The sequence below is a fragment of the Sorghum bicolor genome, chromosome 10 (genome assembly GCF_000003195.3).
Source record: "Sorghum bicolor cultivar BTx623 chromosome 10, Sorghum_bicolor_NCBIv3, whole genome shotgun sequence".
In the NCBI taxonomy this organism is placed as follows: Eukaryota; Viridiplantae; Streptophyta; class Magnoliopsida; order Poales; family Poaceae; genus Sorghum; species Sorghum bicolor.
This window is the reverse complement of record NC_012879.2, coordinates 57,258,193-57,279,440: the sequence shown is the minus strand read 5'-3', so window position 1 is coordinate 57,279,440 and position 21,248 is coordinate 57,258,193. Positions and strand designations below refer to the sequence as shown.

General features: G+C 42.5%; 2 protein-coding genes across 2 annotated transcripts in view; both read left to right on the top strand.

Moving 5' to 3' along the window:
* LOC8083212 (L-ascorbate oxidase homolog) lies at positions 1,773-5,652 on the top strand. Its single transcript, XM_002438810.2, has 8 exons — positions 1,773-2,140; positions 2,250-2,359; positions 3,352-3,622; positions 3,712-3,814; positions 3,917-4,262; positions 4,442-4,807; positions 4,910-4,988; positions 5,166-5,652. Exons 1-8 carry the CDS (start codon positions 1,988-1,990, stop codon positions 5,376-5,378), a joined length of 1,641 nt encoding a protein of 546 aa, XP_002438855.1. The 5' UTR covers positions 1,773-1,987; the 3' UTR covers positions 5,379-5,652.
* The window catches only part of LOC8083211 (BEACH domain-containing protein B), a 37,761-nt gene continuing 23,204 nt past the window's right edge, over positions 6,692-21,248 (top strand). Inside the window, exons 1-7 of the mRNA XM_021449044.1 lie at positions 6,692-6,970; positions 9,517-9,580; positions 17,167-17,371; positions 18,466-18,642; positions 19,139-19,459; positions 19,826-20,045; positions 20,919-20,972. Coding sequence (XP_021304719.1) covers positions 6,825-6,970; positions 9,517-9,580; positions 17,167-17,371; positions 18,466-18,642; positions 19,139-19,459; positions 19,826-20,045; positions 20,919-20,972 — 1,187 coding nt within the window. The 5' untranslated portion in view covers positions 6,692-6,824. The remainder of the gene's footprint in view (positions 6,971-9,516; positions 9,581-17,166; positions 17,372-18,465; positions 18,643-19,138; positions 19,460-19,825; positions 20,046-20,918; positions 20,973-21,248) is intronic.

Here is a 21,248-nt window from a genome sequence, read left to right as displayed (position 1 = left end):
GGCAGGCACAGTGGCCTATGGAGGCTAGACGGGTCATATTGGCCCGTGCCCTATCAGGTCGTGCCTAGCATGGGCCCGTGCCATGCTGGGGCGGGTCGGGCCGTTGCTCAAATATAAGCTTGACTGATTTGTTTTTCCTTTTGACTAGCTCGAACAAGTGGGACGCTAGATGTCTTGGGGCCTCACCGTCTAGTCAACTTTTGTGCTAGAAGTGAGCCTTTTTGCCATTACCAATTGTGACCTTTGTTGATACATTGAAGAGTAGCCGGTCGAGCTCTTTGCGAGGTAATTCCACACCCGTGCAAGGTTTGGATTCTTCCACCCAATCTTGCCCTAGCCAGTATAGATGAAGAGCTCTTCCGAACCATTTACTCTTCACGCTGAACTCTACTTTTACCCTTTTTTTGTCTTAGTTATTAGAGAACCCATTACAATTACTTTTCTTGTACAACACTAAGTTTGAAAATCCAAAAAGACCTATACTAAATAGTAGTATTTATAACTTATAATTAGTATCATTAGATAAATTATATATTATATTTTATAATAAATTTATTTAGTGATACAAATGTTACAAATATTTTCTTTAAACTAATTATTTTTTTTAAAATGACCAACATACATCCCATAGCACCTCTCTTCTTGGGACGGAGGGAATATGTGTTGTATTAAGGCTTTGTTTACATCTAAAAACTTTTTGGATTTTGACACTGTAGCATTTTCGTTTTTATTTGACAAACAGTGTGCAATCATAGAGTAACTAGACTTAAAAGATTCGTCTCGTGATTACAGGTAAACTGTGCAATTAGTTATTTTTTATCTATATTTAATGTTCCATGCATGTGCCGTAAGATTCGATGTGATAGAGAATCTTGTAAAATTTTGGGTTTTTGGGTGTATCTAAACAAGGCCTAAGGTTTGTGTCAAGCTTACGTGGCAAGAGAGATGTGGATATTCTTTGCATTATCCTATGGTTGACCAGAAAAATGGAAGCAGTGGATACATAATCATTATAATAATCAAATAGATAGAGAGGAGATATGAATATATTTAATGTCATCAGTCAATAAAACGAAAAAAAATGTGGTGGATATCTAGGTTCATCAATTGTTTCAACAAAGAAAAACTATGGATATATTTAAGAATTTATCAATTACTCCTAAGTGAAGAACTCTGCCCACCCTAACGCAGACCAAAGGAAATACAGGACGGTGGATACCTTGTAGTCATCAATGAGTCAAACAAAGAAGAGAGTATGTATATCTAGCTCCATCCATCAATCTAATCTAAAAGAAGAAATGCAACAGATATCCATGAATTAATAATCACCACACCAAGAGTATACCTTAAGGTCATGCTGCATTTATTCTGAATAATCAATGACTCATGCATGGATTAGTTTTAACCAGAGAAGCCAAAATGTTTACCATGCACGTTGCTCGCCGCGTGAACGAAGCCTAATAAACCGAGATTACCCACTGACCAGTGTCCACTGTAAAGAATCCAACGCGTACCCTGGCTCGGGTTTTTGAGGCTGCGCGCGCTGCCGCCTGCCATCTCCGTCTCCCCCACCACACGCGTAGGCGTAGCGGCGCTGGCGCGTACGGTACAGCTCCTGCATGCCACTACCCCACCCCGCCCCCTGAAATCACGAGCACCATGGCCCATGGGCCATGGCAGACAGTCAGACAGCACTCCCCCACCCCTCCCCTCGGATCCAGAGCGGGGCAAAAACCTGCACCGCCCTCCTTTATATTCTCTCCCACACGCGGTTCCACTTCCACCCCTCGCCGCAGCAGCAGCAGCAGATCCCCGTTTCCTCCCTCCTTCCGTCCCGTCCCGTCCCTTCCCTCGCTGACACTGTTTGACCCCTGCCGCTCGTGCCGCGTCGTCCTCCTGCTCCTGCCCTCCAGCTAATAAGGCCGAGCGGCGAGGCGATAGCAGTGCTAGCTAGTGTAGTAGCGCCGTACCACAGACGGGGAGAAGAATGGAGCCCCCCTCCTCGCCCGCGCCCCTCTTCCTGGTCGTCCTCTTCCTCCTCGGCTCGCTGCTCCTGCAGGCGCGCGCCGACGACCCCTACAGGTTCTACACCTGGAACGTCACCTTCGGCGACATCTACCCGCTCGGCGTCAAGCAGGAGGTACGCCCGCACGCACTGCCTCTGTTCTTCTACCTTGGTCCGGCCTCGGCCTGCATTCGGCAATGGCCGCGTGGATGTGAATGTGAATGTGATGTGACTGCGAATGCAGGGGATACTGATCAACGGCCAGTTCCCGGGGCCGCAGATCGACGCCGTCACCAACGACAACATCATCGTCAACGTCTTCAACAACCTGCCGGTCCCCTTCCTCCTCTCCTGGTAACCTCCTCCTCCTCCTCCTAGCACCAGCAGCAACTTCCTGTTACCACTTGTACTCTGTTTTCTTTTTTCTTTTTATTTTTACTGTCTCGCTCAAAAAACTCTTGCCTGTTCAAGATTGGCATGCTTCCATCTGAATGTTCTAGGATGCAATGCAATGCAATGCAATGCAACTGGTCGATCGGCTCTTTTCTCAGCTGGACGCCCTGAGTCGGTGCTCCAGAACTCCAGATTTGTAGTTGCAGCGGCGTGATCCAGATCGTGCTCTGAGTCTTACTGTTACCTCTGTTCTCTTTCTCGCTGGAAATGCTATTTCCTGACGTTCCCGGGATAAATGCCAACTCCTTGGCACATGCTGTGTCGTTCGTGAGACTAGTGGGATCGGTATCTGTTCAGACATGGACTACGCTTGAGTGAGTGAAACATGTCCGGCCTTCAAGTCCAAGTTTGCAGTTAAAAATTTTCCTTGGATAGAGTAGGCACAGCAGTGAATCTTTGGTTGCCTTGCACCGCTTGTTTTGTTGCTACTGCATGTCACGTTCATGTCATGGAGAGTAGCTAGTAGAGGAATCTGATACTATTTATAATATATTAATATCCGCCCAATCTGTATCCTTATTATAGTTCCCCTCCCCCCCCTTTTTACTTGTGCTTTCGCTTTCGTTCCAGATCCAGGATGCAAAGAGCACATGTACAAACAACGCGAGCTTCCATAGATGATAGATCAGTGGGCCTCCAGTTGTTTAGCATTGAGCATTTGCACATTAGTGCGATCTATGGCTTCTTTTGCCTTAAGAGAGTGGCAAGAGTGGCTATGGCTTACCACATTAAGGCAAATGCACATTGTCCATATTACCTGTGGACTGACTATACTGAATGTTAAATGCATCAATCTCATGGCTACTTGACCGTGGACCACTGTGTGATGTTGTGGATCAATGTTAATTTTTGAGGATTAACTGTTCTTTTTTTTTTACTCTTCTACATTGCAGGCAAGGAATTCAGCAGCGGAGGAGCTCATGGCAAGACGGCGTGTATGGTACCAACTGCCCCATCCCTCCGGGTGGCAATTTCACTTACAACATGCAGTTCAAGGACCAAATCGGGACCTACTACTACTTCCCTTCCCTTCTATTTCACAAGGCAGCCGGTGGTTATGGTGGCATCAGGGTTCTTAGCCGGCCGAGGATCCCTGTCCCATTTGACCCACCTGCCGGTGATTTCACCATATTAGCTGGTGACTGGTTCAAGCTCAATCACACTGTATGTTTACATCCCCAAGTATCCTGCATTGCATCTTACCACCCATTTTGGTGCACTGCTAATAACACTGCAACTATGAATCCCCGCAGGACCTGAAAGGCATTTTGGATAGTGGTAATGACCTGCCGTTGCCTGATGGCCTTCTTATTAATGGCCAAGGCTGGAATGGCAACAGATTTACAGTAGACCAAGGTAAACTATAGAATCGAGTACATCAGATGAAATGCCTGGTAATTATTAGTAATCTTCGTATAGACAGAGTTGTGCTAAAGTTGCTTTACGTAATCTTGCCAGGGAAAACATATCGTTTTCGGGTGTCGAATGTGGGCATTGCAACGTCAGTGAATATAAGGATTCAAGGCCATTCCATGCTCCTGGTAGAGGTGGAGGGGTCTCACACCATGCAGAGCACATACACATCCATCGACATCCATCTAGGCCAATCATACTCGTTCCTTGTTACTGCTGATCAGCCACCTGCAGACTACTCCATAATTATCTCCACTCGTTTTACCACCCCTGTCCTCACCACCACTGCCATCCTCCACTACAGCAATTCAAATGGTGCTGCAACAGTACCACCTCCCGCAGCGCCTACAGTTGAGATCGATTTTTCTCTCAACCAGGCTAGATCGATTCGGTAAGACCGTCACAATCCTTTCAGTAATCTGCTTGCTCTGAAACTTTGTTTTGGATATCATACCATAACAACATTACTGTCACAATTTTCATCAAAAAAACATTACTGTCACATTGAGAACGCATGCGGTTTGTCTTCCCTGACTCTTTGGTATATTTTGTTGCCTACCTTCTGAACAGGTGGAATCTGACAGCGAGTGGACCAAGGCCAAATCCTCAAGGTTCTTACCACTATGGCCTCGTCAACACCACAAGGACCATCATACTCGCTAACTCACGGGCAACCATCAACGGCAAGCTGAGATACGCAGTCAACAGCATCTCCTTCATCCCGGCTGACACCCCTCTTAAAGTTGCTGATTTCTACAAGATCCCAGGGGTTTTCACGCTGGGCAGCATGCCCGACAACCCAACCGGTGGCGGTGCTTACCTCCAGACATCTGTCATGGCGGCCAACATGCGGGACTATGTTGAGATCGTCTTTCAAAATACAGAGAACTTCGTGCAGTCGTGGCACATTGACGGTTACGCGTTCTGGGTCGTCGGGTGCGTCTACTAGTTCCATTCTTGGTGATCCTTATATGTTTTGTATAGCTAGATCCGGATGACTGAAGATTGATGTGATTTTGTTTGTTTCTGGATGATCAGGATGGATGGAGGACAGTGGACACCGGCTAGTCGTCAGGGATACAACCTTAGAGACGCCATTGCTCGGTACACATTGCAGGTATTGTTCAAACCGGTCATTCACCATGTGTGATTTCACCTTGATCTACATATACCTGGATATGCAGTTCCCTTAACAGCGCTGTTGCGGTGCCATAACAAGAAGTCGATTAAGAAATTGTTCTGATGTCTGAACAGCCATGGATGTTCACTTGTTTTACGCTGGCCATGTTTTCAGGTGTACCCTCAGTCATGGACAGCTATCTACATGCCGCTGGACAACGTGGGGATGTGGAACGTGAGGTCGGAGAGCTGGGCCAGGCAGTACCTCGGCCAGCAGTTCTACCTCCGCGTCTACTCGCCAGCGAACTCGTGGCGGGACGAGAACCCGATCCCCAAGAACGCACTGCTCTGCGGCCGGGCCTCTGGCCGCCGGACGAGGCCTCTCTGAAGCTGAAGCCCTGAACCCAAGACGGCAAGACCTTGTTTGTTTCTGGCAACGAAGGGGTGGCCGGAACTTCCAGGGATTTGTTGAACAGAGATAATTGGGGTGTTCAGATTGCTGAACAGAGTTCCGTTTTGTGGCGCTGATGATCAACCAGCTCATATATTATTTAGCAATTGTAGTTAAAACATTCCCGGTGGATTTGTTGTATGGGAAGCTTTCTCGCTTCCTCGCTCACATCATTGATGATGATAATGATAATATTCATAGTTACCTGATTTTTGTTTTTCGTTGCATACACCGTCAGATTTCTCATCTATTCGAATGAACCGAAGATGCTGAAGAAAGACTGAAGAAAGGCCTTGTCTAGTTTACCGTAAAAACCAAAAACTTTTCAAGATTTTCCGTCATATCGAATCTTACGATATATGCATGCGACATTAAGGCCTTGTTTAGTGGCAAAATGAAAAGTTTTCGGACACTATAGCACTTTTGTTTGTTTGTGGCAAATATTGTCCAATTATGGACTAACTAGGCTTAAAAGATTTATCTCGCGATTTACAGGGCAAACTGTATAATTAGTTTTTGTTTTTAACTATATTTAATGTTCCATACATGTACCACAAGATTTGATGTGACAAAGAATCTCGAAATTTTTTTGGCTTTTGGGTGAACTAAACAAGGCCTTAAATATAGGCATTGTTCAGTTTCCAAAAATTTTTATTTAGGGTACTGTAGCACTTTCGTTTTTATTTGACAAATATTGTCCAATCATGGACTAACTAAGCTCAAAAGATTCATCTCGCGATTTACAGGCAAACTGTGCAATTAATTTTTATTTTTATCTATTTAATGCTTTATGTATGTGCCGTAAGATTCGATGTGATGGAGAATCTTAATTTTTTTTTAGTTTTTAAGGTGAACTAAACAAGGTCATAGATGAAAACAAAAACTAATTGTGCAGTTTTACTACAATGTCAAAATCTAAAAAAACTTTTTAGATTTAAACAAGGCCAAAGTGTGAAACGAACAATACATACATACAACCTTCATAGCCATGTAGCGTTGGGCACAAAAGGCGCAAGCGTGCAAGAGAAGCAGACAGTTTTAAAATAGTTAACAGTCGGATTAGTTGGACCATTTTGCAAAGCACCCCCTAAACTTCTTCCTTCTTCCTCGTCTCCTTCCCAACCACAAGCTCCTCCTGCCCTCTCCCACTCCTAGTTACTATCTTCCGATCGCTCCTCCATCCTCCCATTTCACACTCTAAACATAGGCGAGCTCGACGTGCGCATGCCAACAATCACACACGGAATTCCCCATTCGTCCTCGCAAATCTCCCCCCTAAGCGATCCCCATCGTCGAGGCCCAATTCGAATCAGCTAGGTTTTCTCTTCGCGACCGGCGAGGCGGAGGCGAGGATGCCGTGCTAGGCTTTTGGTCGGATGCGAGATGAACATTGTGCGCGGCGTTGCCGATTACCTCCGCAAGGCGCCACCACCACCACCTCCTCTCGCACCGGGCGGTGATGCGGCGCCTACCACCTCCTTCCCCGCCAGCGACTTCGACGATGCGCCCACCCCGCGCGTCGTCTTCAGGTATGCGCGACAATGATTGCACTCGCTCATTCACCTTGGCACTCTCAATTCCCATAGGTTATACATGACGCGACTTGCGTAGCGCGGTGGTTGTGTGGGTTACATAATCTCCCATGCTCGTCGTGATTGCGCGAGATTCGAGTTATCCGTTGGAGAATGTTGTGCCGGTGACTTGAAACTCACCATTAGTGGTTCGAAGTGGCAGTGAGCCAGTGGGGCTTCGTTTCAAGATGATAGTTTAATCATATATTAGCTTGGCTCCAAATTGTTAAATTAATATTATCGGCAGAGCTAGCGCCCGGACGTCTGTCGGATAGCCCATGTTCGGACGCCCGAGTACGGGTAGGTTGCTGCGCCTTTTTCTTTAACTCTCCGCTCTTCTATAATTTATTCCGTGCGTGTTTGCCTACTCTGTCTCCACATGCTGCTGCTGCAGCAGCATGCAAGTTCCTAAAAAAGTGACTGGCTAAGTGCTATTAATTAATTAATTAATTCTATAGAAGACGGTGAGATGGAGATACTAGTGAGCACGTCCATCTGCATGTCAAGAGTGTTGACACGTACAATACAGGTACATGTGGCCGCATGCGCAAGATCCTGTTGCACGCCTATGCGCGTGTGCTGTTGCTGCGTGCCGCTGCTGGGATGCACACGCCTGCTGCTGCGCTGCTGGCTCGCTGTTTGGCTACACGCACCCCCATGCGACTGCTGCTGCGCGCCTAGGCATGCCCGTCTATTGCTGCTTCGCAAACTTCCTATAAAAACATTTTAAATATGAACTACTTCTCACCGTATGTTTAAGATAAATAAAATATTTGGAACATACTATTACAACAAATATGCATAGCCACTGCAACATCAGCAACATCTACATAAAATACTTACAACATATTTCTGAAATAGCTGAAACATTTAAAACATATACAACTACAACGTATGAAATACTAGATAAAACACTTGTAGCATATGTATGAACAGATGAAATATGGGAAACATATAATTGCAACATACGTGTATAGCTACTGCAACATATGCAACACCAGATAAAACATTTGCAACATACATTTAAAACGGATGAAATGTTGAAAACATGCAATTGCAACATACGTGTACAACCATTGCAACATATGCAACACGGGATAAACACACTTGTAATATACATTTGAAACAGATGAAACTGTACAATCACAACATACATATATAGCCATTTGCAACATATACAAATACCAAATCTACTTTTACAATATTCACCTGAAACATACATTTTAAAACACATGGGATACAAAGACCTTGATTCAACATGGAACTCAATGACATGGAGTGACACAGAGGTTGGTGGTGCTGAGTTCATCCACACACAAATTAGTTTCCATTTTAATATGCATGTATGTGCATATACACACACCACTGGTGACATGCATCCTTAAAAAAATACTAAGCATTGCATGTCTCGATGAAAAAATTCCACATGGCCAAAGTCGCCCATGTTTTGAGACTGCATGCACACTAGGAAAGTGGTGGAGACCACGTACGGGATGTGATGTAGCAGGGCATGAGTACTAATTAAGTGGCAAGTATGCATGTTTGGATTCCTATGACTAGTGATTGATCAGATGAAGTGAGCTATTTCCCACGCGTGACTAGAGAAAATTAATTGAAAAAATCACGATAATTAATGAAGGATTGGAGGCGGGACGCGCAGGGTGCGCGGTGCGCAACGTGGACGGGTTCGTTTGGACGGACGGACGCCCTGTATGGAGAATTACCGTAATATTATGGGTTGTTTAGCATGCCCATTACCTGAACCAATCCACCCATTAGTTAAGAATGGCTATACAAACTACTTATACTGACCGGTGCAACCATGGCTTTGCAAACAACAGAAGGAAAGGAAACGAAAAATGAATGTATATGTGCATGTGAGATTGACAAACGAGAAAAGTACAACATCATCTCAATTCTCAAGTAACCATAAATCCTAAAAACAAAGACCAAATGACTATTTCTAATCCGCAGCTGCAACATCATTTTGATGTAGACTACTGGAGTTTATTTGTCCCTGTGGCAAGCCATTTGCACTCTTCATCCTTGAAGGTAGCAAAAACTTGTTTGTTGTGACCAAATACTGATGTTAGTCATGATTCAGATACAAAAGGTGCCTTTTCAGCTTTCAATATAAGCTGGGTGCAAAGCCTTTGATCTAAAAATGATTGAGATAAAAGTAAACCACATGTAGCCTCAAAGTTAAGCTTGCCTGTGAGTCTTTCCTACCAAATAACACAAAGAATTGTATGATTGTCGGGCTGCTTGGTTTTAACTCCTTTTCTTCTCTGATGAGTAAGATGGGTATATGGAATGCATCTCATGGGAAATCACATTAATCCTTGCCAATTAAGCAAATTATTAATGTTAGCTTGGCACAGGTGTAGCATCTGCATGCTGATTTTAATTCTATAAATAAATCTGTATAAGATCTTGTAGCCTTTTCTTTTTGGTGCTTGACTTGATTGTGTGAATGTTTCTCATGCTCTGTTATCTGGTTTCAGTGGTAGTCTGGAGGAGGGAGCCTTGAATGTACTTTGGAAGAATTATGAGAATGCACTTGATAAGGTACTTTTCTGAAAGCTTGGCAGTTTCCTTCTAGTTCTGCTCACAGTTAGGATCTTAAACTAGACACATATTTCCAATCTAAAAATTTCCTAGTTATTTCCATACTTCAATATAATGTAAGAGCCTAAGAGGAACAAAGGACTAGCCATATATTTTAGTGTCCATGTGACTGTTATCCATGGGATGACTTAGTAATGTGTTTGTTAAATGGCTCTTATATTATAGGCCTATATGACCGAGGCCCATGTGGCTCTCTAGTCTCTAGTATGCTATATATACTCATGTACACTTCGGGAGTCGGCATGCTCTCAGATTTCCAAGGTTTGTAACAAGGTATCAAAGCCAAGGATTAGGGTTAGGATTTGCCTGATCTAATTCGCCCGTGATCCAATTCTTCCCCTTGGAATCCAATTCTTCTCCTTGGAACCTTTGTTTTGCACGATCTGTCATCGTGCATTCCTCTGCTCCGCATGACCCGTCGTCGCGTCGGTTATCTTCCTACGGCCCGTCATCGTGCCGTCCGTCATCGTGCAGCCCGTCGCCGTGTGCTGGTATCTTCTGTCGCCACTCGATCGACATCATCATTCTTGCACGAGTTCACACGCAGAAAAGAGACTTCATGCATGGGGTCCTCGCCTTCACGGACTCCTCCACGCACACATCCACATGTGGACATCCCCTGTAGGTGCGCAGGTCTAGGCGCGGACGTCCTCCACTCCAGGCGCAGTCGCGCAGATGTCCCCTGCAGGCATGCGGGTCCTCGCCCTCACACGCAAGCGCGTGACTCCTCCACGCGTGGAAGTCTTCCACGTGTGCAAACGACTTCATCCCATGTCCGTGTCGGGGATCTGCTCCAGGCGTGTGTGGTCTTCATGTGTGGATGCGATCTGACCCCAGCTGCCTGCCTTCACACCCGCTGGACTCCACCAGCCTACATGCTGCCTGTCTTCAGAGCAATTGCTCAGTTGTGGTGATATTCCTGCTATTTATTTGTCTCCTATTACTATTATCTGGAGTTATCCATCATGTCTCAGTCTCAGTCTCATCATTCTGCTATGTCATCAATATCACACTAGATGGACAGAACTATTTAGAGTGGGCTTTTACCGTTGATACTGCATTGAGGGGGTCATGGTCTTTACTTTCATTTGACTGATGATCCACCAACTCTTAAGTCTGATAATAGTAATGCTTCTGCCATCAAAACTTGGGAAATCAATGATGGAAAAGTTATGACTGCTATGGTTAATAGTGTCAAACCCACCATGATCATGAGTTTGTGTAAATTCAAGCAAGCTAAACCCATGTGGTCTTATTTGAAGGCACACTATGTTCAGGAAAGTGGTGCTCTTCAACATACTCTCATGCAGTAGCTTTATGTTATTGAATAGAGGGATATGTCCATTGATGAGTATTATTCTACTTTTGATCGTTTGATGGGTTCTTTGATCTCTATGGTGCCTTGGTGTACTATAGGCGAGAACTGTACAACACTTTCATTTATTGAGCAGTTTCTCACCTACATATTTGTCATGGGAGTCAGGGCAAAGTTTGATTCTACTTGTACAAGATTGCTTCATACATCTTCTACTCTGACCATGGCAAAGGCATCGTCTAACTTGCTTGCTGAAGAGACACGTCTTCAGGCCTTGTCTTCTTATGTGCCTAACCCCCACAGTGTGTTGGCAGCTTCTCATCAGAGGACCAATGCATCCAAAGAACCCTGTAAGCATTGTGGCAAGACTAATCATAGTTTTGATAATTGTTTTGCTAAGCATCCAAAGAAGTTGGCTGAATTTCGTGCTCGTCATGCTGCTCATGGTCGTGGTACTTCTTCCACCCCTAAAGGTTTAGCTAGTGGTACTGTTTGTGTTGCTTCTTCCTCAACTGTCAGTGCTCCTTCATCCTGGGTGCTTGATTCTGGAGCTTCCTTTTATGTGACATCCGATCAGTCCCAGCTGGTTGCCTGCAAATCGGTCACTAATGGTGCTGATGATACTTCTTGTCATATCACTCATCAGGGTTCAGTTTGCAATAATCATTTTTGTGTACCAGATGTTTCTTTTGTGCCTCAGTTTTCTATGGATCTTTTATCGGCTGGTCAAGCCATCGACCAAAATTGTTTTGTTGGTTTTGATGACTCATCTTGTTTTATTCAGGACCGTCGCAGCGGGGAAGTGATTGGGACTAGTCATCGCCGTAAAGGTGCTTCTAGCCTTTATGTTCTAGACACCCTACGTCTCCCTTCATCTATTACATCTACAGCTCATGCCTCATCCGCTACATCATCCTTCGCCTCCTTTGCCAAGTGGCATCATCATCTTGGTCATCTTTGTAGGTCCCGTTTGTCCTCCATGATAAATAAAGTTTGTTTATGTCATACATCTATTGAGTCTAGCTTTCATTGTAAGAGTTGTAAACTTGGCAAACAAATACAACTTCCTTATTCTTCTAGTGTTTCTCAGTCTGCTAGACCATTTGATCTTATTCATACAGATGTGTGGGGTCCTGTACCCTTTGCTACAAAGGGTGAGCACAAATATTATGTCATTTTTTTGATAATTATTCTCGCTATACATGGGTTTATTTCATGAAACATCGTTAGCAGTTGTGTTCCATTTATTAGTGTTTTTTTCAAATGGTTCACACACAATTTTCTACTCCCATTAAAATTCTACGCTCTAACTCTGGGGGGTGAATATTTGTCTGTCGCTTTTTGCCATTTTTTGTCCTCTGAGGGTACCCTTGCAGAACTCTCTTGTTTAGGTGCTCATGCTCAAAATGGTGTTGCTGAATGAAAACATCGCCATCTCATAGACATAGCTCGCACCCTTTTGATTTCATCTTTTTTCCCTTCTCATTTTTGGGGTGAAGCTATTTCCACTACTGTCTACCTCATCAATAGGCAACCCTCATCCAAGCTGTCCGATCAATGCCATGGTGAAGTACTTTATGGTACTCCTACTAGCTATGACCACCTTCGTGTTTTTGGATGCACATGCTATGTTTTGCTTGTCCCTCATGAGCGCACTATATTGACTGCACAGTCCGTTGAATGTGTTTTTCTAGAGTATAGTCCTGAACATAAGGGTTATCAATGCTATGACCCTTCTTCCCGTTGCATACACATCTCTCGTGATGTTACTTTTGTTGAGGACCGTCCTTTCTTTTATAACCCATCCACCAAGCCCTCGTATTCCCCCATAGAATCCACCTCCTTTTTGTGTCTTCCTCCTTTTTCATCTAGCAATGATGCCTCCACACCTTCTGCTCCTATTTCCATCACACCACCTTTTCCTCCTAAAACAACTCCACCACCACCACAATCTTTTTCTGAACTACCCATTACCCGTGTTTTCAGTCATCATCCTAAAAACACTACACAACTTCCTTCTAGTTCTACCACCTTGGCCAGTCCTGATGAGCTCGCTGTTACTGATTCTGATAATAATACTATTGATGAGTCATCTATTGTTTCTGATGAGTTATAGGCTGCTTCACGATATATTCTTCACGATCACAGCTCTATTCATCCTACAGAAAAGTATGGTTTTCCTCATGTCAATGCTATTGTTGATGAGCCATCCACTTATCAGGAATCTTCTTGTATTCCAGAATGGTAGTTCGCTATGACTGAGGAACTTGCTTCCCTTGATCGTCAGGGCACTTGGGATCTTGTTCCATTACCAACACACATGATACCAATTACATCCAAGTGGGTATTCAAAGTTAAGACCAAGTTAGATGGCTCTATAGAGCGATATAAAGCTCATCTTGCTGCCAGAGGTTTTCAGCAGACCCAAGGTCTAGATTATGATGAGACATTTGCTCCTGCTGCTCATATGACGACGGTTCGTATGTTACTTGCAGTGGTTGCTTCTTCTTCGCCCATATCTCAAATGGATGTCAAGAATGCTTTTCTTCATGGTGATTTGACTGAAGAAGTATATATGCAACCACCCCCAGGTGTTGTTGCTCCTCTAGGATATGTTTGTCGTCTTCGTTGTGCTTTATATGGCCTCAAACATCCCCCTCATGCTTGGCATGAGTGCTTTGTATCTGTTATTCAAACTGCTGGCTTTTCACCTAGTGATCATGATCTAGCCTTATTTGTTCATTTGTCACCACATGGTCGTACTTTACTTCTTCTGTATGTTGATGATATGTTGATTACAAGTGATAATGAGGATCACATTTCTTATGTGAACAAACAACTTAGTGCTGAGTTTCAAATGTACGATTGGCTCCTCTCAGCTATTTCTTAGGCATTGAGGTCAAGCAATCCACCAAAGGATATCATCTTTCTCAGTCTAAGTATATATAGGATCTTATTGCTCGTTCAGGCATCACTGATAATCGAGTTGCTGCTACATCGATGGATCTTCACTTACAACTTCATCTCACTGATGGGGTACCTCTTGAGGATCCATCTCGATATCGCCACATTGTGGGCAGCCTTGTTTATCTCACTGTCACTAGGCTGGATATTGCTCATGTTATCCATATTTTGAGTCATTTTGTTTATGACCCAACTTCTGTTCATTTTGGACATTTACTTTGTGTGTTGTGATACTTACGGGGGACATCATCTCAGAGCCTATTCTATGCACATGATAGTTCGCTTTAGCTTCATGCTTACTCGGACTCCACTTGGGCGAGTGATCTAAATGATCAACATTCCATGATAGGATACTGCATTCTTCTTGGTTCTTCTCCTATCGCATAGAAGTCTAGGAAACAAGCAGTTGTATCTCGTTCTAGTATGGAGGCCGAACTTCGAGCCCTTGCTACTACTACTACTACAGAGATTGTTTGGCTTCGATTGTTGTTGGCTAATTTTGGTGTTTCTTGTGATGTTGCCACACCTCTTCTCTGCGATAATACAGGGGCCATACAAATTGCCAATGATCTTGTTAAGCATGAACTTACAAAGCATATTGGTGTGGTGCCTTCTTTACTTGGTCTCATTTCCAATAGAAAACTATTTCTCTCTAGTATGTGCCTTCAGAACTGCAATTTGCTGACTTTTCACTAAAGCACAAACTCGAGAGCAGCATCAACTTCACTTGATCAAACTCAATGCTTCCAATCCTCCACTTCCACCTTGAGTTTGAAGGGGGATGTTAAATGGCTCTTATATTATAGGCCTATATGGCCTAGGCCCATGTGGCTCTGTAGTCTCTAGTATGCTATATATACTCATCTCCACTTTAGGAGTCGGCATGCTCTTAGATTTCCAAGGTTCGTAACAGTGTCATCCAAGCATAACTTAGGGGGTGACAGGAACACAAATTGTTTGAACAAACAAACATCTTTAAAAGTCGTAGGCTAAGTGAAAGGTCCTAATATGGCTAGAGGGGGGGGGGGTGAATAGCCTATTTACAAATTCTACAAACTCACTAGAGCAAGAGGTTAGTAAATAACAAAGCGAAGCTTTTTGCTCTAGCTCTAATGGGGTGTTTGCAAGCCACCTATCCAACAATTCTAGTTGATATAATCACTAGGCACACAAGAGCTATGTCACTACTTACACTAGAAAGCTACCTAAAGTTTCTATACAAGTAAGTAAGCTACTCTAGTTTGCGGGAATGTAAAAGAGTGGATGAGATAATTATACCACCGAGTAGGGGATGAACCAATCACCAATATAAACAACCAAGCACCGGGAGAATGCCAATCAAACACAACTGAGACACCGATTTTTCTCCCGAGGTTCACGTGCTTGCCGACACGCTACGTCCCCGTTGTGTCGACCAACACTTGGTGGTTCGGTGGCTAAGAGGTGTAGCACGAACCTCGTCCTCACTAGGACACCACAAGAACCTACCCACAAGTGAGGTAGCTCAATGACACGAGCAATCCACTAATGTTGCCTTTGGCTCTCCGCCGAGGTAGGCACAAACCTCTCACAATCACCGGGAGATGGCCACGAACAATCACCAACTCGTGCCAATCCTCCTCCGCTGCTCCAAGCCGTCTAGGTGGCGGCAACCACCAAGAGTAACAAGAAAACCGGAGCCAAATCGATCCCCAAGTGCCACTAGATGCAATCACTCAAGCAAATGCACTTGGAATCACTCCCAATCTCACAAAGATGTTTAATCTATGAAGGAGATGAGTGGGAGGAGTTTGCTTAGGCTCACAAGGATGTCAAGTATGTTAGAATGCCAAGAGTGTAAGCCCCAAGCCGGCCAAACACGTATATATAGCCCCTCAAACAAAAAGAGCCGTTGGCTCTTTCACTGGGCAAAACTCGGGGTCACCGGACGCTCTTAAAGGGGCACCGGACGCTCAACACCAGCGTCCGGTGCTCCAACATCAGCCGCGTGTCAGAGTCTAACGGTAACCTGCAGAGCACCGGACGCTGAGCAAGTTAGCACCGGACGCGTCCGGTGCACACCGGACTCATGCGCAGAGAGTTCCGCAAACTCGTAGGTTCACCGGACGCAAGCCACCGGACGCACCCTCAGCGTCCGGTGCTCACCGGACCCATGCGCAGAGAGGGTCACAAAACGCCTGCACACCGGACGCGCACCACTGGACGCTCAAGCCAGCGTCCGGTGCCTATCGTCCGGTGCCTTACCCTAGCTGGGCCAGGCACTGTCTGCACACTGGATGCTCAAACACAGCGTCCGGTGCCTCTAAGCCAGTGTCCGGTGAGTGTTTTCTCAGCGAGAAACACTCCCGCGACTTCACCAAATTTCCCTCCGGCGCAATAGAAAATATGCACTTCATTTTCTCGAAAAGCGCCGACACCACAATGTGTAAACCAACATGTGCACGTGTGTTAGCATTTTCACAATCATTTTCTTCGAAGGAGTTAAGTTAGCTCACTAGGTTCTAAATGCATGCACATGAACAATGACACCTAGTGGCACTTGATAACCGCTTAGCCAAAGAATTCCCCTCTTTATAGTACGGCTATCTATCCTAAATGTGATCACACCCTCTATGGTGTCTTGATCACTAAAACCAAAACCCTAAGCAATACCTTTGCCTTGATCTCCATAGGGTTTGTTTTTCTCTTTCTTCTTTTCCAAGTTGAGCACTTGATCATCTTGTGGTCATCACCATCATCACCATGATCATCACTTGCTCCATCACTTGGCATGTACCAACCTTATTAAGTCTACACACACTTAGTATAGAGGTTAGTACTTAGGGTTTCATCAATTATCCAAAACCAAACTAGGGCTTTAACTAAGTCTAATGACTAAAATAGTCTGTGTTAATGCTTGGTAAGCATTTTGGGCACCATGATTAGAGTTTGTTTGTCTATAGCAAAGATTAATCTTTGCTGAACAATATATGTTTCTCTCAAATTTGAAGTTTGGTTCAACTTTGACCCAAAACTAGCCTTAACATGATGATGATGATTTATTATGCTATTTTCTTCTTCCAAAAATGTAAAGTCAATGCCTTAAATGCAATAACCCGATATTTACTTAATGGTAAATAACATATATGTTTTGGCTTCATGATAACATAACCTGCTGCAGTACACAACTATTCTGCTGGCAATTTGTTCAGAATTTTATGCAACCACTTTATATAGTTATGGTGTATTACATCTTGTGCTCTTACAGGCCGAGAAGGAAAATTCTCTTCAAATTTTTGTCTTACAATTTGTAGAGACATTCAGAGATTGGGGACCACACCCAACCGAGCAATTGGTTGACCAAGAATTAGAAAATAATGAAACAGTTGTAGGATGCTCTTGCGGCCATCCTTCTGAGGTCATTCTTATTCTGATTCAGGAGATTTCTCTAATTACATCAACTTTTACCGAAAGTAAGCAGCTTTATTCTGTAGTGGCTATTTATTGTGACATTCCTCCAATATTTTGTGATTTTTAAATTCATAATTTTGATGCTTGTTAGTTCTGCTTTGCATGTGGTAAATCTCCCGACCTTCCATTCTATGTTCACGAAACAACTCTTTCTTGATCATGGTTACAATGCTCTTCTTGGACAAATTTGGCTTCTTAAAATCAAAGTTTTGTGAAATTTGCTTCCCACAAACCTGTTTTTGCTAGTGGACAATGCTAAGTTGTGCCCATTTGCAAGCAAACACTGCAAGCGTTGAAAGTTTGGAGTAATATATACTGCTCATAGGGTTGTGACTTGTGAGAAGACTGATGAAATGACTAAATTACCCTATACCTAACTGTTGCCATCAGCTTAAGGGCTACAACTACAAACACCTGAGTTGACATTATTTTATTTTAATGCTCATCAAATCAGAATTTTGCATAATATTGTTGTGTCCATGATCCACAACAAATGTCACAAAGCTTGAAATCCCTTAAACCCAACTTTTCCTTCTTTTTATGCCCTTCAGGGCTTGAGGCCTTATTAATATACAATATGCTGAAACAAAACATGATGGAACTTTCAGTGGCATAACATGATGGAACTTTCAGTAAAATTAGGTTTACTTATATGCCTTTAAAGTTTAAAGTAGTTGAATAAGGAGGAGGTAGTCTAAGGATATTGCTAAAATGCTGACATTTTTTCTATTTGTTGAACACTTTTGCTTTATCTTGTTGAGCCATTGCACTTGCGGCTAACTTTGCAGTTGTGTTGTGGTGTGTTGGTGTTTCCCCCCTTGAACACAATCTTGCATTGTGGAATGTAGTTCATTAGAGGTAACCTTTACTAATTTGAAAATAAGTTAGCTTTTATGGCTCTGAAAAGATGCTTGAGCAAGTTGAGCATTAATCAATGTGACTTTGTGTAAAGACTTTATTAGAATTTATTTTCTGAATGAACAATATCTGGCAGAATGCTCACTTTATGAATGAGAAATAGACTATATTGTTTGTTTTTAATTATATGGATTTTGCTTTTGACAGCTGTTCTTATATTTAAATCATATTTGGTTAGGTGGTAACAGTCCGGTATCTCCTACAAATCATCATTCAGGGCAACAAAATAACCTGGGTTTAAGCTCACAAATATTGCAAGTTCTGGAGTGTTTGGAAATTCTGACTCGCTCCTTGCATAACTGTAGAGTATTCAGCTACTATGGTGGTGTACAGAAGATTACTTCTCTACTAAAAGGTAGGAGTTCTGTCAGGTGCTGATCACCCATTCTAAGAACTGTGTGGGACTGGATTCTTGTCCTGTCCTTTTAACCCTTCTTCTTTAATGGAATGACTCAGCTCTCCTGCTTATTCATGTTAACAATTATATATCATGTATTTCTTAAGCAATAATTCCAAATCATGTATTCACCCTCACTTTGAACAGTTGATTAACACTATACCCTGTTAAGTACACTCTTAGAACTTCAAGTTGCTAATTTCATAACTAACACGCACACTTTAATTTTCTACCACCCTTAGAAGCTCAGGCTCCATGTTTTGAATCCACCATGAGTTTGGTTTTCTTTTATGGGGATTTGAGCTGTAAGGCTCACGACCTCATTGTATATATACCTCTTTGCTATTCAGTGAAGTGTACATCATTATACATAGCTTCTCAATTCTCTAACTAACATCTGTGAGTCTTTTTTAATGGATTATATCTCATTGGCGTCCTTTTTTGGTATATTCAGCTGCTGTTGCTCAGCTCAAAAACTTGAACAGGTTGTTGGCTGCAGAAGACCAATCTTCAGATGAAGTGGTGGAAAATGCTAGGCTGATGCTAAATATACTTGTAAGCATAATCACCATAATTTCAAACTTCATGAAGTTGGAAATAACTGTTGGAAGGATTCCCCATATTGTGGAGACCATAAAGCATACCCCATCAAACAACCATTTGGCTGCAGTCACGTCTAGCTCTCCTGCTAGAACCATTTCTGATATACTTCGGCATTGGCAGCAGAAGGCAATTGTTCTTGTGATGGAAGCTAGTGGTGTCTACTGGTTAGTAGGTAAAGTTATCTTTAGTTTTATTTTGGACTTATGTAATATGATTCTGGATATTTCTTTTAGATCATCATTGGGATACTCATTTCTTGGGCCTTGGGGTATATTGTGTTGATGCTATAGTACCTACTAGTTGTCATATAGGCCTGTTTACTGAAAAAGAAAAAGATTCACTATGCGTGTAGTAAATTAGGACCATTTCTTTGTCCCTTTTTAGTAAATTTCTAGTCTCCATATTATGAAAAGTACTAATAAAGAGGTTGTGTAATTAATGGCGCCACCGTATTGCCCATTCTTTTTTATCAGAAAATCTTATGTGCTATTATTCAATTTATACCCTTATTTAAAATAAATCATTAATGATACTGCAGAACTATTACGTGTTGTTCAAAGGTTGAATTTGAAAGAGCAGTGCATTGATCTCTCACTCCATTTTATTACTCTGTGCGCTCTGCGATCAACTGTTTCTGGTACCCGTGCTCAGAATCATTTGAGAAGCATTGGTGGGCTAGAAATTCTATTGGATGGACTTGGACTTCCTTCTAGTAATTTTTCAGTTTTGATGCATTCATCTATCTCAAGAAATGAAAGGTGCATTTTTTAGCACCATGGTTTACCATTATTTATTATCTTGTGCTTTCATTTCCTCTTCTATTTCTTATGCATAGAATCACAAATTTGTTGGATAAACTTGAAGATCATTATTGACCAATGATTTTCTATATTGAGAAAAATCAATTTTTGCAAAATACTTGGAGTGAAAAATCTGATGGTATTAAATTTGAATTTGCCCGAATGTTAACTCATTTCCTTCTCTTGTACAATTTTTCTCCTTGTTCATACTCATTCAGTTGTTGGGCTTCGCTTAGTTTTAAATAAAACTTTACAGTGGGGGCTTCCCCTGTTGTATTTTACGTTTAAAAAATGTCTGGTAGTATTAAATTCATATTTTATACCCAAACTAAACTAGTCTGATAATTGAATTTGGTACATAAATATTATTTCTGCATCATAGCTAAATTTGGATTTTGAATGTGACATTCCTATTTTGGAATTTTAGCTTCAAAAAGATAGTTTATTCTTTGGTTTTGTTCACATAATTGATATCTCGTATGGTGCAGAATGGCTAAAAATTTGAACAATACTCTTTGGATACTGCACATATAGTTTCTCTCTTTTATATATTGGTTTTATTGTTTAGGATGGTGTTTATTTAGTTACAGAGGACTCCATCCCTCCAATTTGTGTTTTGACTTTTGACATTATGCAAACTAACTGTATGGTACTATGCTAATTTCATAATGAACATTTTACCGTTTCTCGAATAAAAAGGTCCGTAGCAATGTATGAGAATCACAATCCTTTCGGGCCTTATGGTTGTTTTCAACTTTAATTAGTCCAATAGGCTTTGCCTGCTTGTTTTTCATGCAGCTTTTATGTTCTAACATTTATGTACTTTTATAGGGATGAAATACTTCTCCTCCAAATACAGTATTTGCAAACTCTGAGTGAGGCAGTGTATCCTTTATTTTAAGAATACATGAATGCACCTTTCATTTCTTGAGATAGATAATGGTAAATAGACCTTTAATTTTAAGAATAGATGAATGTACTTTTATAGGGATGAAATACTTCTGCTCCAAATACAGTATTTGCAAACTCATCCTATGACATGTGGTCTTAGCATGAGTTGCAACTTTCAGAATATCAATAAACTCTGCTAATATATAATTCTGGTAGATTCTTGGTCATGTCATAGGAGGCATTGATGTCCTAGCTAATTGTTGGGTCCTT